The sequence below is a fragment of the Athene noctua genome, chromosome 1 (assembly GCF_965140245.1).
Source record: "Athene noctua chromosome 1, bAthNoc1.hap1.1, whole genome shotgun sequence".
Classification (NCBI taxonomy): domain Eukaryota; kingdom Metazoa; phylum Chordata; class Aves; order Strigiformes; family Strigidae; genus Athene; species Athene noctua.
The window spans coordinates 256,398,060-256,414,899 of record NC_134037.1 but is presented as its reverse complement, the minus strand read 5'-3'; the positions used below and the strand labels follow the sequence as shown (position 1 = coordinate 256,414,899).

The 16,840-nt window shown below is 36.6% G+C and overlaps 1 protein-coding gene across 2 annotated transcripts in view; it reads left to right on the top strand.

Moving 5' to 3' along the window:
* Nucleotides 1–16,840, top strand: part of TMEM135 (transmembrane protein 135) — a 186,376-nt gene that overhangs the window by 71,157 nt on the left and 98,379 nt on the right. The window contains exon 5 of one of the 2 annotated variants that reach the window (XM_074917559.1): nucleotides 4,798–4,863. The exons of the other annotated variant lie outside the window; for it this stretch is intronic. Coding sequence (XP_074773660.1) covers nucleotides 4,798–4,863 — 66 coding nt within the window. The remainder of the gene's footprint in view (nucleotides 1–4,797; nucleotides 4,864–16,840) is intronic. 2 annotated transcript variants of the gene reach the window in all.

The following is a 16,840-nucleotide window of genomic DNA, read 5'->3' as shown; positions in this document are numbered from 1 at the left end:
GAGCTGTAACAGTAAACAAGCTTATCAGTTAAGTTAAATCTGTCATCTGGAATAAGGTTTAGATGAAGAAGTTTGCCTTACACTTAAGATTTTGTGGACAGAAATTAGGAAAAATTGCTTTCAGAAAATTCTTGTACATTTTCCTATTCATTATTGCTTCTGAATCTCACCAAATATCTTTTTTATAGCACTCATGCTTGTTTTCAGAAGCTGTGTGATGGTTAGCTAATCAGGGCTGTAACAATAGTTTATTTGCAATATTTAATCAAGTTGAAAAATGTTAGTGATGATTTCGGACAGACTGTCAAAAACCTTTTTTGAATGTAATTTGCTTTTCGTGAAGAAGCACAAATTTTACAGTCTAGAGCTGTCAGCCAGCTAGCGTAGCCAAGATCAGCAAACTTAATAGGAGTGAAAAAGTCTTTTGTGTTATTCCATCCATTTTTATTCTTATAACAAATAGCACCATTTTAATTTTAATTAAATCTGTAAATTGCTGTGAATGATTTCTAAAGATCTGTGCCTTTTAGGACATATCTTTAAATAGAAAAATTTTTAATATTTAAAATGCACATTTAGAAGTAGGTGCCAAAATCTGTCAGGTGATTAAAAAAGGATGCATTTCTAAATTAATTAATTTGCATTAACAATCCCCTCCACTGCTTGCATTTGCAGTTTTAACTTTGGTAAAACCGTAACTCTTTTGATGAAAACTTTCAAGACCATTTTATTTTTGTGAATACCTAGAAAATTCAAAACATCTGGAATATAAAGTACTGTTTTTCTTGCTGTTTTTCCTACAATTTACATCAATAATACACAATTATTTTCCACTTTAGTTCTGGTTCATACAAGTGGTTTCTTTTTTTTTTTTTTTTTTTTTTTTTAACCCACTTGCAAGGAATTTGAACAGAAGCCTCTGCTTTCTTGGAGGGAGAACAACAGTTGGTCATCTTTGTCTGGAGATGACATTAGAGCTTGCCTGGCGTTACAGAGTGGTAAGACACATTAGGCTGCCATTTCACCTCACATACAATGTAACACAGTATACATACATTCCTTACGGTGAAGAACAATTTTAGGATTCAGTAACTATCAGCTTGGCAACACATTTATTTCACACTGAGATCACTAAAACCATCTGTTGATAATTTGCTTTCTTATGGACTCTGACTCCCATCTCCGAATAGAAGTATCTAAAGTCATTGCCTGAGCCTGTAATGATTCTTATTTAAGGCTTATTTGCAGTGAATTGAATGCAAATAAATCTTAAATTTTTCCAGCTTCGTAAAAATCTGATTATAACGAAATATTTAATGCTAACAGAGGCAGAAGCAGTTAAAAATGATCTAAATTCCTAGCTGGCGGTTTCTTTGGGAACACTGTTATAATTTCTTAAATGCACAGTTTTGCCTTTTTAATAGGTTGTCCTGACACAATAATAAATATTTCCAATCAGTTGTATTTCATACTCACAGTTACACATCTTAACATAAAATACAAGATTATTTTAATATTTTCAGGATTTAAAAATTGATGTAATTTAAGCAATAAATGTATGTAAACCTTGGCATTCAGTGGACAAATGTTAAATATGAATATATGGAAGAATTTTAGAAGATCCTTTATGGATTGGAAAAGGCTGACATTGCAATCAGGCAGTTAAAATTATTCTGAATGGCATGTAACTGTGGGTGTCTTTACACAAGGATACTGTGAATTGTAAACTGGAAGAGCTGTGAAAACTGTTGAGTGGGGCAGAAGGGCAGTTTTGACCTGATACCTAAAAGTTTGCTAAACTTTTCCAATAGAAATCTATTGCTGAAGAAGTCAAATTTATTTTATTAGGTAGTCTGTGTTGAAAGATAGATTAATATGTGAGAGCAGTACTCTGCATGTTTTTATCAGATTTAATGTAATTAAATGAACTTCACATTTCAATATACTTCATACTTTTAAAAATAATTATGTAAAGTTGTGATGTTTGTGTTCAATGGATTTAAACTTAATATTGTAACAAGTTGTATGAGAATATTATGGAGCATGATTCTTCATTCATGCAGCTTTTTTCCCCCTATTCTTTATGGAGCATTAAGTATGATGGAGTTTCTTTAACATTTCAGAAAACCCAGTGGTTTTTGGTGCATTTATGTTTTATGTTTTTCCACCCCCATGCTTATTAATCCAACCCGTACAGTTTGAATGCCAGCAGGACGTTCTGTGTTTCAGGATTTTAGTGTGGCTTGGCTTTTCATGGCTATGAACTGCAGAAGGAAGGATGGCCTTCCACTTGGATGGCATGAAGCATTTCCACCACTTTTGGAGAATTTGGGGATTTGGTCTGTGCTTCTTTGGGAAGCACAGGGAGTTTACAGCTCATCTGTAAATTGTATTTTTTGTGGACTTGTCACTGAAAACAAGTTGTTGTGAAATTCTGGAACAGGTTGATTAGAGAGGCTGTGGGACCTCCATCCATGAAAATGTGCTTGAACAAGCCCTGAGCAGCCTGCTCCAAGGGGCCCTGAGTAGGACCAGATGACCCTGGTGGTCTCTGCCAGTGATTGATTATGCCTGCCTTTGTGGGGCGGAAGGGAAAAAGCTGGAAACTGAAGACAGTGCAAGAGTTTGTCCAAAACAGAAGTGTTGCAGATAAATTCACGTTTTAAGACTGGCCACATTTTCCTAGCCAGGTCACTTTTATCAGTAGTCTATGTGATGTTACAGTTTTGTGAAGGCGTTTAAAAAGTTCCTGAGTGATTTGATCTTGTTCTTTTTCCATGTAAGACTTCGCCTTACTTGAATCTCAACACTTTGTTCACATTTAGTTTTCTTTGTAGAAAGGATACAAACTTAAAATATTTTCTGTTAATTCCACCTCCTTCACCTTAAACATTACACCAACAGTAAGCTTGGCTCTAATTACTCTTTTGAAAGATGAACATCTTTAAGCATCCTCTTGGATTTTGCATACCTAAAAATCCAATAGCCCATTCTCCAGCCTTATTAATTGTCAGTGCATGAATGGCCATAAGTGGCCTCATCCCCCCCACTCTATTTGGGTAAGAAGCTGTGATTGTAGGGCTAATCTTCTTAGTGGTACTGGGCACATGAAGAGTGGCCCATAGGAGGACATCTATGGTGCTGGATTTTCTGATGCTGTGATGTTAACTTGTTTCTGAATGACATCTGGTGTTAATGATGTGAGTACAAGTGTATTAAGAGAGATCTTTTACTACTAGATCTGAAAAGAAAGTCACACAGACCAGTGGTTTTCAAAAGAAACAAAAGCAGCTTAGCTCTAGTGACAGAATGCTCAATTCGTTTGAAACATCCTTAAAAATGTTGGTGAAAGAAACCAATTTTGGGAAATACAAAGGGTTGTATGAGGCTCACTTCATCTCTCAAATAAGATGGGTTTGAGAATAATCGCACTTGGGCATTGCCCTGTGTTGTTGCAGGTGTAAATGAAGTGTAATACATTTTACATGTTCTGGAGCTCACACATCCATTTACAGATGGGAGGGGAAAGCATAAGGTAATTAATTAAAAGCTCTGTTGTAAAATTCTTTTCTGCAGGCAATTATTTAGAAAAGGGTAAATGCCACTTAATCTGTGTCTAGGAAGATTGAGGAATTAATCTCAAGAGATGTCTTTGATACTACTTTTGCTGAGATACAGCTATCTTAAGGTAGTGTGGCATGAACCCAGCAAGTCTTGCAAGCATGTAAGCATTGAGCTGCTTATTTTTTAAATCACTATTTAAAAGATAATCAGCTACTGCAAACTACTTCTATTTCTCAACTTTATAAATGTCTTTTCAAACAGTCTGCTAAATACTTTCTGACATAGATCCTTACATGTTAGAATTTTTTTTTTTTATTAGAACCAGATATTAAAAACATGTTTTGTTGCAGTTGAAATTGAAACTGGCTTCACTACTTGCTAGGGAAACAAGTCTTTAAAACAGATCTGTTCTTGTGTACACTGATGTGCCAATCCATGATTTTATGTAACCAGTGAAGTTTTTCATGCCTTTTTGCAGCCAGCTTGTAGAAAGAAATGTGATACAGAACTTACACTTTTTTTTTTTTTTTTTTTTTTGTATTTAGGCTTGCATTAAGAGTCAGTAATCTGTGTTTATGGCAGAAGTATGTGCTAGTTGTCCCACTGGATTAAGAAAGGATGGGACAACTAACACAGAAATTATGCAACCTAACTAAAGATTAACCTAATTAAAAATTTCCCCGAAGATGTGTTCCCTGTCATTTGCACAGGACAATGTTGTGTTTTGTAATGCCACAATTATTAAGAGGGGCTCAGGCACTTTTAGGAAAAGGGTTGCATCATACTCTCATTTTTCGATATTTGTTTGTTAATTTAAGTGTATACTATTAAACATCAACTTTAAAAATTAATCAGTTTAATGGGTTGTAAAGTACCATGTAACTATTTTTTTTCTTAGTTTCCCACTTTGACCTGACAGCCTGGGGAAGATCATTATATAGGGCTGAGCATCTCTGACCTGAATGAAGAGCCTTGTGTAACTGCTGCAGCATTGCGGGAGGGACTGTGCACTGTTGAGGTGGTTACTACCTCCACAGACCTCTCACCTTGCAATAAACCTTTGCCTAAGCCGTGCAGATGGTTCTAAATAACTTACTGAAGTGATTCAGTTGTAAAATGGGTGCTGAAGGTAGTTGACACTTTAAATAATGTTATAAAAGTTGAAACAAATCTTCATGAGTTGCATTGTCTGTTTTTTAAATAACTAATTTGTTTGTGTGTTGTTCGGTGCAGGCCACAGAAACGTTGTTCCGAATGGCAGTAGCAAGAGGAGCTATTACACCTTTAAGACATGGAGAAGTAAGGCTAAATATATCTATATATATTTTCATATTTTTTGCACATGTGGTATAATGTTTTATTAATATAATGCTTTATAAATTCCTGGAAGACATGTTGTCTTCAGGTAAGTGAAGAGGGCTGGACTACATATAACTTGCATACCTATGTTACAGCTTTTTTTAAAGGAGAACAAGAATTTAAATTGTGCCCAGTGGGAGATTAAGTATTCTTCAAAAACACTCTATTTTTCTCTTTGCCTGAATCATAATTTAGCCTTATAATAGAAATGACTCACAAGAATGTCCTTTTAGTCACGTAATTTTTCACTGGATTTTCTCCTTTAAAAATGGTAGAGTCTAGAGGAATTCAGAGGTCAGTCTTTGTTATTGGGTAGCTGCAGAGACGTTGTTTCATCCTTTGTCTGTTCCTTTCAAGAAATAGTAACTTCAGGCAGGATACAAAGTATTTAATACATTGATTATTCCAAAGAGGATAAATACATTTGAATATTATGTTTCTCATACATGCTTCTATTGATGGTGAACGTTTGTTTCCTTTTTTGTGTGGTTTTTATATCAGGTAAACATCGTTCTGAACATTGCTGATTAGATGCCTCCGATATTAGGTGGTGCAATTTATGCTTTGGTTAAATTTCATTTAAAAACCCTGTTCTGGGCATTGCCACAGCTAAATGCTGCAGTGTATAGGGTTTTAAATGTCGAAACCTCAGTGTTTTTTCATGGTAATTAATTTTGATCAAATTCTTAGGTAACTTTGGGAAGAGTTCATATAGTAGACACAGCATTCAGTCTGGGATTGAGAGAGAAACTTACCCTGGAGTCCTGGCTGTGCTGTAAAATGTTCCTTATGCTGATGAAGTTGCTTTAATTTATCTTTTGAAATAAAGTAATGCATCTTTGCGTCAGTGTCTGAAGATGTACCTCAGATTTCCTATCCTGCCGTTGTCTGTAATTTTAGCTTTTCTGAATATATGGATCCTTTATACTTTTTATGTACTGCTCTTCATTGTTTTCTATGAAAGACTGTAATGCAATTTACAGAAGTATTAGTTATGGATTATGTGCAGCCCTTCCAAATTATCTCTGCTTATCTTTTTTTCAGTGAAGGGTACTTAATTTTCTGTGTTTCAGGTTGTCCAGAGTTTGTGGAATTTCCATCCTTGTAGTTACCCAGTGAATGGTGTGAATTATGGAAAAATCAATTTTTTTTTAAAGTGTAACTAATTGTACCATGCAGTGCAAAATACTGGGATGATTGAAGGCATAATGATCTCTGTTGTGAACTATACCAGTAATTTCTGTATCTGATACATCTTATTATGTTGAGCCAGTTCAGCCCACTGATGTGGTAGAAAAAGTTTCATTTTCTTCTTTAGCTATTCCCTCTGATCTTTTATCAATTAAATTGCCTCAGGGGCTAGGGAGAACCAGATGAGAGGCAGCAAGATAAGTGGTGAGAGGATGTAGCCATGTTTAGCAAGAAAGGAACTGGCTGAAATTGCATCTGTTTGATGATACTGAACTTCATGTTGGTGTACTGTGTCCTGTGACACTATTTCCAAGGTATTCCTTTTTCTTCAGGGGAAATACAATTAATGCTAAGCTAGGTAATGTATAGATAAAACATCTAAGAGTTGTCCAGAGTTGGCTTTTTGTGTAAGAAGGCAGTGGGAGAAATAAAAAGTCTTCTTTTCTTTCCTGTATTTTTATCAGGCTATATACAGGGGGAAAAAGTGTTTTTACTCAAGGAAGATCTTTTCATTAAATTCCATTGTGGAATTATAATTTTAGTCTGAAAATGAAGAATGACATTAATCAAATGAAATTAATTTTTCCAGAAGAAACATACAATTATCAAGAGTCATATTAAAAATTTTTTTAGCTCTTCCAAGAAATTGCTGAATATTTTCACAGTGTGTAAGTAGAAAGGGAGCCAGAAAAAAAGTTGAATATGAACTAAAGTTGACTGTATTCTGTTTGAGAAGTGTGAACTTGGCAGTGAAAATCAAAGCAGAGCAACTTGTTTATTGGAAATTCCAAACTACAGGGGCAGCAGTCCAAATGTGCAAAAGTGCTGTTCAGCTTTCATGGCAGTACTTAAAAATGTAACAACATTTAACTTTTAAGAGGGGATAAAACTGTTTGGTATTAGAAGGCAAAAATCATACTTGTTTGTTTTAAATTCTTAAAAAATAACAATATTCTGTCTGCACTGCTAAATGGATTAATATGCAAACAGTTCTTCTATATAGACAAAACAGGGTGCATGAAAAACTATCTATTATAAACAAGCTGTCATCCCCAGGTGAATTTATAATTTATAATATTGGTTGTCTATGTGAAATCTTTTTTCTCCTCCTTCCAACATTTCCTCATTCATTGGGACTCATCAAGCCTTTATACATACAGTATTTTTAGGTTTTTCCATTATTATCCGTGCAGAAATTGAAGAGTTAGTTTGTAGTGGTTTTTTTTGACTTTTGCATATGGTTTGTAAAATTACTGTTGAGAGTTTAGAAAATCATGCTGCCAAAAGCAGTTATCAAAATTGGGTACATAGTGCTAAAAATTATTTAACTGTGGGATATAGATCATAGAGATTCCTGAAGAATCTGCTCAGCAGTTCCCTTGCTCCTGGTTGGATTGAAGTGTAGTAACATCCGTGGGAGGGAATCAGACCCAGAAGCATAATTAATTTTCAGAATTCAATATGTTGTGTTTCATGTTAGTAAGTTATTTCTGTCAGTTGCTTTGTTTTGGGGGTGGAGCGTGAGGCAGAGCCTTGTAGAGTTTATTCATTTCTGTTAGCACTTCTAGCTCCTTCCCAAGTGATCCAAAAACTGTATGAGCAGATGTGAACAAATTTATGGCTGTGCTTGTCTGTGGAAGTCTTGGGGTGCATTTCATTAATGTCACATGGTTTAGAGTTGGTGGTAGGCATAGCTGAGAGCTGTGTGTTCAGGGTGTCTGGACCTGACACCACCTGAGAGCTTCTCCAGCTGCTTCTTCTGCTTTTGTCTTCATGCAGCAGGCTAAGATCTGCTGCCATGTGTTTCTCATGCCATCCAGCCTCTTCCAGACAGAGCTGCTGTCTTCATGGGTGCTGCCTGATGTGGCAGGAACAAGAGCAACCACAGCCTGTCTGCTGAAGAGAGTGAGAAGAGGAATAGGAGGAGGCTAGTGCTTCAGAGCTGACTGTTCATGCTTCCCCCTTCTGCATCCCCTGGAGATTCTGCTGTTGGGTGCTTAACCCCCAGGGGAGAGCCAGGAGGAGGAGTGAGGGTTGCCAGCAGTGGCTATGAGAGGTCACTGGATGCATGGTAGAAAGATAGAATATAATACGTTTGACATGGGCCAAGTTGAAGTTTGGTGACTATATGCAGAGAGAAAACGGCCCTGATTTTAACTGGAAGTGACCAATGTCATTCATATTGAGCAAGTGATATACCAAAAACTGTGTCATGTAAGATTTGAACATTATGTCAAGGTACTGAACGAGGAGGGATCTGATTAGGACAATTAGATTGCAGGATTGATGCCCTCGATACCTGTAGAGGGAAACAAATGCACACAGCTCATCCAGAGAAGGAGCAGGAGGACAAACCCTTAATGGAGAAAATACTATGAAATATATAGGCTGACATGGGTGACAGAGGTAATGGTAGAGGCATGATTCCCAGAGAGCTGGAACTGATAGCCATGAATGAACTCTGTGGGTGTTTAACTCATGTCTTATAACATCTTTATGAACCTGTAAATTGTCTTAATCTCTTTCACCTGAAAAATTCTGGGACTTCCTGGTGGAAAAACTCAGGCACATATCTTCAGAGGTCATTAAATCTATAAGGAAAAAAAACATTCCTGCCTCAGAACTGAAGAAAAGGGACATGCCCCATGGATTGTGCACTTCTGTCTGAAGCATTGACATGGGGAAGCTTCAGTATGGTGGAACTTTCAGAATCTTCATGTAGTGCGTTGTGATGGCAAAGACAGGAAAAATATAATTTTGCAGAAGAGAAAGATTTGCATAGAGGAGTCAGAGCAAAAAAACCCCTTAGGCTACATGATAGGCTCCGTTTCATAATGCCTGCAACAGCTGAGATGTTTTGAAGAAAGGAATGTAGTCTTCAGTCAGTAGCATTGCAGTAGAATGCCATTAATTTAGGATATTTGGTGGTTTCTCTCCCCCCTTCCCCCCAAGCCTTAGTTCATGAAATGCCATGGGAAACAAAATATAAAAAGGGATTTGCAGGCTGTGTCTGTAAGTTTCCGAGAGGTTCAGTTCACAATAGCAGTTGGATTTAGCTGAAGAGATATCTATCCGAAACTGTCTAAGGCTCTCATGAATATTACACTGTGTAAGCAGAGGCTGAATGGCGATTCTGTCTCTCCTTCTCAACCTATTTAGTTCACATCTGGGTGAGTTAATGACCAATCTCCAGCTGGAGTTTATGTTGATTTGCTGGTGCAGACTCCTGATTCCTTTTAGAATTACCAGTTACATTGTCTGCGTGGAAGAATGGGTGGCGTTCGATGAATGCTCACCCATACACGGTGTGTCTTCTGTCTTGGAGGTGCAGCAGCAATGCAGCTTAAAGGGCGTTGTCAGACCAGTGCTGTTGTAGATAATGAGGCTGGAGCATTCTTAGCTATAAAAATACCATTGTCAACCAAAACTGAAGTATAAATAGATACAAAAATATAGGCAATTATTGTACTTTCCAGCCTAAAATGGCCTTACGGTGTAATACATGTAATGATTTGAATTGCTATGGCAGTAGATACCCATGTCTGAAAATATACTTTGTTGTAAGAAGACATGTCTTTGCTTTTGCTTAAAGTATGTTTAATAGATTTCAGAATTATATTTTTATTCTGTTTTCTGTAAGGTAAATAATGTGATGTGCAAACTTCCATGAATTTAGCCCAGATATCTGTAAAAAGTAATTTCTGTGGATTTTATATTCATAGTAAATACCAACGATACACTTGTCGTTTAAATTTATAGCTAAAAGTTAAACAAGAGGATCAGTAAAGATCTTTAAACCGCAATTTCTTACATATTTTTACAGCTAAACACAGACCTGGAAACAGCAATAGGAAATACTTCCTCATGCAGCAGTTCTGTTAGTTTGTCAGACTTTATTTACCCTCCTGTTTGCGGTTGTTCAGATGTAAGAGGACATGGTCCAAGGGCCACCTGTGAGACTTGGGTTTGAGCCTTAAAACCAGCACGGGAACAACTCTCAAGATAACATCAGTTTGTTTAGGTCTGAATAGGAAGGAGCTTAGTAACTTCAGTGCAATTATTTCCAAATGAGCAGGTTTTATATTTTTGTGATAAAATGCTTGTTTTGATAATTCTTGTTCAAAAGAGTGTTCTTTCTTTAGAAATCAAACCCATAGTCTACTTCATTATATGAGGGGATGTATATATATTTTAGAATAATGCTATTAAAACAAATAATAAATTTTAAAATGTTATTAAAAGCTGAAGAAATTGTGAAAGCATTCATTTCTTGCCTTTGTGGGTTGCACTAAATGATAAATAGTAGATCACAAAAGTCAGTAGTTACTGAAGTTACATTTCTCTCTTTAAACTATATGTATGCATCCATGTATGCATGCAGATATATAGCTGTTCTTCTTAACTGTCAAATTTTATCTTGTGTTGATTTTAAGGAAGAATGTCACCCTGGGAAAGGAAGGGACAATGTTAAAAGTGATGTTACTGCTAGCTCAAGGTTCCTTGCCCTATTCTTCCCCATCCACCATGTCATAGCAGAGTGCAGTGTAGAGTCCTGGAGACACAGATGTGGAGTTAAGTCATGTAGACAAGAAACTTTTTTATTAATAGCAGTAAATGTAATAATATTTTTTCAGGAGAAGGGACTTCCTAATTTTACTTTCCATTGCAACAATTTGCCAGAGATCTTAGGACACCTCAGTCATTATATTCAGTTAGTACTGTAAAGATGACATGGAACAGAGTGTTCATTTAAATGATGATCTCTTTTCCATATAAAGGGGATTGTTCTAGAGATTACCAAATTCTACATTTGATTTTCAAATTTTGGGGTTTTGTCAATGTATTTTTCTGCTTGTATTTTTGGCCAGCTTCATTAGTAATATGTGAAATGCAGGAAGACTTCATAAACAATAACATTTTAGGTTCTGAATAAGTACTGTGAATCACTTGCAATTAATTTTTATTTAAATAAAATTGCTTTGAGCACACTGTTTCCTATGATTTCAGCTCGGGGGCATACCAGGCCTAATCACTTACAGGCACATTAGAAACCGCATGGGAGTGGGACAATGGATATCTGATTCCCTCGCCCTCTTACCTTCCTATCACAAAGATGTCTTTATTTTCCGGGGTTCAGAAGTTCTGCTCTCACAAACTACCCCAACATCTCTGGTTTCCATGCTTTTTTCTTGAATACTTTGTTACTGTCATGTTAATATGTGAGGAAAGATGTTTTCTCAGATTTACATGAATCTTAGAGCAGTAGAGAGACTGTTGTTATGGTCCTGAAGGTTCTCGACTTTTTAAGCCTTCTGTCTTTAGCCAAGGACACATTTAAAAAGCAGCACTGTTGGTCAAAATGAGCCATGTTTGAAATGATAAAACTTCCTAGCAAACAGTGTTTGACATTGCAAAAGAAATCTGGTTTGGTACAATGAAACTTTAATTTTTGTAAGGTCATGTCATTCATTGGCTTTTTCTACCTTCAAAGTAGCATTGTCAGTCTCTTGGATCTTATCCAGTGGGTTTTGTTTTGTTGGTTTTTTTGATTTTTTTTTTTTTTTCCCCCTCCTGGTTAAGGGTTGCTAGTACACAGAAAAATGTATATTTTTAAAATGGAGTATGTTGTAAAACAGCATCAATTTAATTTAATCAAACCATATTTTTGGAATATGTGGTGTAAGATCCAAAGTGCCAGTAGGTTTCATTATTAATTTCTCTTATCATTAGCCTCTTATTTTGGAAAACTGTTTGCAAATGTAAAAGGAAGGAGTTGGTTGCAGGCCAGTCTGAGTCCCTTTTCTTCTAAAGGGAGATCTCTCTCTGTCCCCGAGAGAATAATCTGTACCTTGATTTTTAGCTTTTTTCAAAAGAAATGTGGTTGGTTTTTAAAAAAAAAAAAAAAAAAAGAAGAAGAAAAAGTATCCTAGATCAGTGTTCTGAAACATCAATTAAAAAATCCCTTTACATTATTGGCATACATAGTTAGAGCTTTCTCTTTAGTGAAATCTTTTTCAGGGTAAGTATTGAGGCTATCTGTTATAAGCTCTTGTAAAGAGGCAGCAAATAGATAAAATGTATCCATAAGAACGGAACTGTTTTATAGTCTACCTGCTTATGGTTTTGGTTTGGGGGATATGTGTCAGAAGTATTTAAAAACAGTACTGGTATCTGGAAAGTCCTTCTGGCAGGTCACAGTGGGTAATAGTTCAAAGGTAATTTAATTGCTGAAGACTGGCATACCTTATTTATATTATCTGGAAGTAAGTCAAAGGTAAACAACTTTTCTGATTAAATGCAGTGAAAACTAAAGCTTGATTGGGGCAGGCGAAAGAGAGAGAGAGAGAAAGAGAATGCCACTGAACCCTGGGGAGGAAAACCACCAGATTACCTCTGAGGTTTTCCAGTGTGTGGTGTTCAAGTTTTTGCCATGAATTCAGTTGTGTGAAGGTGTTATTTGTCTAGTTTGCCCTGGATTATCCATTTTATGTGGTTTGCAGGTTTTTAATTAATTTTTAATCATGAAGAGGAAAGTAAATTTGTCTCAAAACCTTATTTGAATATGAAGAAGTTTTCTGCTCTTTTAGTACATGATTTGTCTGAGGATATTCTGTTTCTTACTAAAAATCTTCACAAACCTTGAAAAAAATACTGACCTGCTCCAAATAATTTTGAGGAGAAGTGGTGGAATTTATTTGTTTGGGAATTGAAAAAATGAACACACCGTAAGAATTGTCTGGTGTAAATTTAAGGTAGAAAAATACGAAAATAGGATAGTTGTTACATGTTTCAGAATATGGAGAGTTACTACTGAAGCTATGTAACACACAGGTTTGTTTGGAAACTTAAAGAATTTATGATTTCACTTCAGTTTTGACAGATATTGAGGTGATTCATGCTTTGTATTTTTCTTTTAAATATATGGATGATACATTTAAAAATACATAGAGTGTCTGTTTTTCATAGAGTGGAAGGATGGGGTTTGGTACTTAAGTGTTTGACATCATGCTATGCATTATTTTTATTATGAAGTAGATTATTTTTTTTAATGCAGGCTGATAGTGTGTATTTATGTTATGATAATCATAACTGCCCCTTTGTGAAGTCAAACACAGGGCTAAAACCTAAATTGAATTGTGCTGAGAATATTTGCCAGGCATCTTTCACCAAAATGTGTTTGGCAAGGAGTAAAGTAAGGAGGGGATTGCTGATTTTAAAGACTTCTTTATTTCTTAAAATTCTCTGATACTTGCCTGTTCCAGAATATTCCAGATTTCTTATTTTTCATCAGCAAAAGAGCAAGTGCATGGCAAATGCAGATAGTATAAAGCTGGGGCAACAAAAACTAGATGTCAGGAAATACATTTACTTTCTAATCTAGTTTTTATTTTAACATGAACTCTGGTCATCAAGAAATGTGGTACCGGGAAGTATATGAGTCTGTTTTATTAAGATAATTGTTCTTAATTTCTTTCCTATTACAAAATGTAATTAGTGATTGCCATTTCAAACACAGACATTTCTGTAACCTGATGGCATTTGTTTAATAACTATTCAAATTGTGGTCTTATATATCATGACATTGGAATGAAACTGTCATCTTGCTTTATACTTAAAACTTGCCCCCAAAACAGGGTCTGCAATTCCATTGTTCTGCCAGAGCAAGAATAATCTGTAGGGAGTATTTTACTTCTATACATGAGGAAAGGCACAATAGGTATTATTGGAGGTCAGTACTTGAGTTACACTTCTTTATTACTTCACTGTTGTTGATGTTATCTTAATGTATTCATATAGTTGAAGAAGTAGGCTAATTAAACGGATAAAGCTAAGAATGTGTTCACGTTCCTGTATGCATTTAAGAATGCTAAATACTTGCTAAAGATGTAATTAAAGTATACACTCAACTGATCTTCAGTTTTTGTGCAAGTTGTTTCGCCCAAGTTGTTGGAATAATAGTCTTGCCAATGTATGAATACATTGTCATTTTATCGAACACTTTGTGATAAAAATATGTGCATGTCAACTAACTCATTGCTTATACTGTATTTAGAGTCACTCTGAAGAAGGGATAGTTTAACTTCAGTGTAAATGTAATTTATGTTCAATTATTTCCAGTGAATGAAATATATTCCTTTAGGAAAACAGTGCAAATATAGAAATTATGTTAAAGGAGTTGTCAGTGTTTCCTTGCTCTTTAGAATTACTACTGAATTTAATTATTTAAATAATGTCCCCTCATTTCTATGGCAGATGTAGGAGTGGCTCATGATCATTCTTGAAAGCCCAGTTGATGGGACAGATAAGTTTGACAAGTAACAAATACCAAAATAAATTGCAATCAGTGAGGAGTTGAGACCAATTTTGGACTTTGTATCATAGTTTTTTTCCTCAGGTCAAATGACTGGTGATAAAAGGAAGTCACTGTATTTCTTCCCGTCCAGTATTTTTTAATGTTCTTACTCATTCTGCTGTTTGAATTCAAGTTATTTTATGCTCCTTATCCATGTGTTACAGATTATTAAAATATCTTTGATCGTGCACAAACAAACAAAAAAAGTAGTTGTCTTTAATAACTTCTAATTATCCTGTATATAAGCCTAAATGCAATTTGAAATGCATTTTTGGGGGTTTCAAAAAGAGAATGAATGTGCTACAGGCAGTGAGAAAGCTCTTTCCGTTTCCTATTCGATGTTCAAATTTTGGTGAAAATCATACAAACAATATATTTCCTTATTAATGAGTAATTCTAGATTGTAGCTGGTGAGCTGATAAAAAGTGAAAATGAGGAAAAGAAAGGGAGAGCTGTGAACAGAATGAATGGGATAAGTAGTAATAAGTAATAGTTCTCTTTTGGCACTGTCTCACATAAGATCCTTGTAGACAAGTAGTATGGGCTGCGTGAACAGACAGAGAGGTGGGTGGAAAACTGGCTGAACAGCCAGGCCCACAAGATGGTAATCAGTGGCACAAAGCTTAGTTGGAAGCTAGTAATGAGCAGTGTAGTCCAAGGGTCAGTGCTGGGTCCGATCCTGTCTAACGTCTTCGTTAGTGGTCTGGGTGATGGGGCAGAGTGTACCCTCTGCAAGTTTGCCAGTGGCACCAACCTGGGAGGAGTGGCTGATACGCCGAAGAGTTGTGCTGTCATCCAGAGGGACCTTGAGAGGCTGGAGAAATGGGTTGACAGGGAACCTTGTGAAGTTCAACAAGTGCAAAGTCCTGCACTTTGCAGGAACAACCCCATACACCAGTACATGCTGGGGCCACCCAGCTGGAAAACATCTTGGTAGAAAAACATCTTGGCATCCTGATGGACACCAGTTTGGACATGAGCCAGAAATGTTCCCTTGCTGCAAAGGTGACAAATGGTGTCCTGGGCTGCATTAGACAAAGCATTGCCAGCAGGCTGAGGAAGGTGTTCCTTCCCCTCTATTCAGCACCGCTGAGGCTACACCTGGAGTCCTGTGTCCAGCTCTGGGCTCCTCAGGGCAAGAGAAACATGGACATCCTAGAGGGAGTCCAACATAGTGCCATGAAGATAGTGAAGGGGCTGGAGCATCTTTCCTTTGAAGACAGACAGAGAGCTGGGACTGTTCAGCCTTGAGATCTTCTCCTCTCAAGAAGGATATTATCCACCTGCAGAGAGGATGCAAAGAAGATGGAGCCAGGCTCTCTTCCAGTACTGTCCAGTGACAGGACCAGAGGTCGTGGGCAGAAACCGAAACACAGGAGGTACTGGCCCCAATGTAAGGAAACACTTCTTTTCTGTGAGGGTGACCAAGCACTGGCACAGGCTGCTCAGGAAGATTGTGGAGTCTCGATTCTCAGAGATATTCAAAAGCCATCTGGACACAGTCCTGGGCACTGGCTCTACGTGGCCCTGCTTGAGCTGGGGGGTTGAACGAGATGACCTCCAGAGGTCCCTTCCAGCCTCAGCCATTCTATTTTGATTCTGTGTACTTCTGTTCGTGTTTAAAGAGCTAAATTTTCAGACTTTGTAGTGTATTTTTCCATATGTATAAGACTAGGATAATGACACTTATTGGGCATATATTCAGTTAATTTTATACAAAATTCAAAATTTAAACCTTACAGAAACTTCTCTTAAGTTACAGACAAATCAAAGGACAGTACATAAAGTAAGCAATTCCAGCTTATAAAGGCTAAGGGGTTTAGTAGTCGTTCCACAAAGTGAAGGTATGAGAAAATACTGTTATTCTTTTCAAGTTTATAGGGAGGCTGGTTACTAGAATTGGGAAGTGATACCCAAACCAGGGTGTAGTATCTCTGGTGTAATACTATTTTGTGGCAGGATAGAAGAGACTCTGGAGCATCTCCATCATATGACAGATTATGATCCTCCTTGGGTGAGAACAGCTGGCTTTTATGGACAACATAAGTCTTGTACCACACTCCAGTGATCTGAAATCAGCTTATACTTTAAAATCTTTGATATTCTTCCTTCTTTTAAAGAACTTCTGTGAGCTTGCTCTGGAAGGCCAATCCTATACCTAGATAACAGTATGTTTAGGAGAATGGTCTAGCCTCAGATATTTAAATATCTCTACAAATGTAAAGAAAATTTTTGTTATGGAAAAGATCAAATGCCATTGCTCAGTGTTCACATGTGAGCATTGTGGATACTTTGAGAATCACTAATAGTGGCATTACTTGAACTTTATATTGCTAAAGCTCTGTGGTAACTGCCTGCATTGGTTTATTGTAA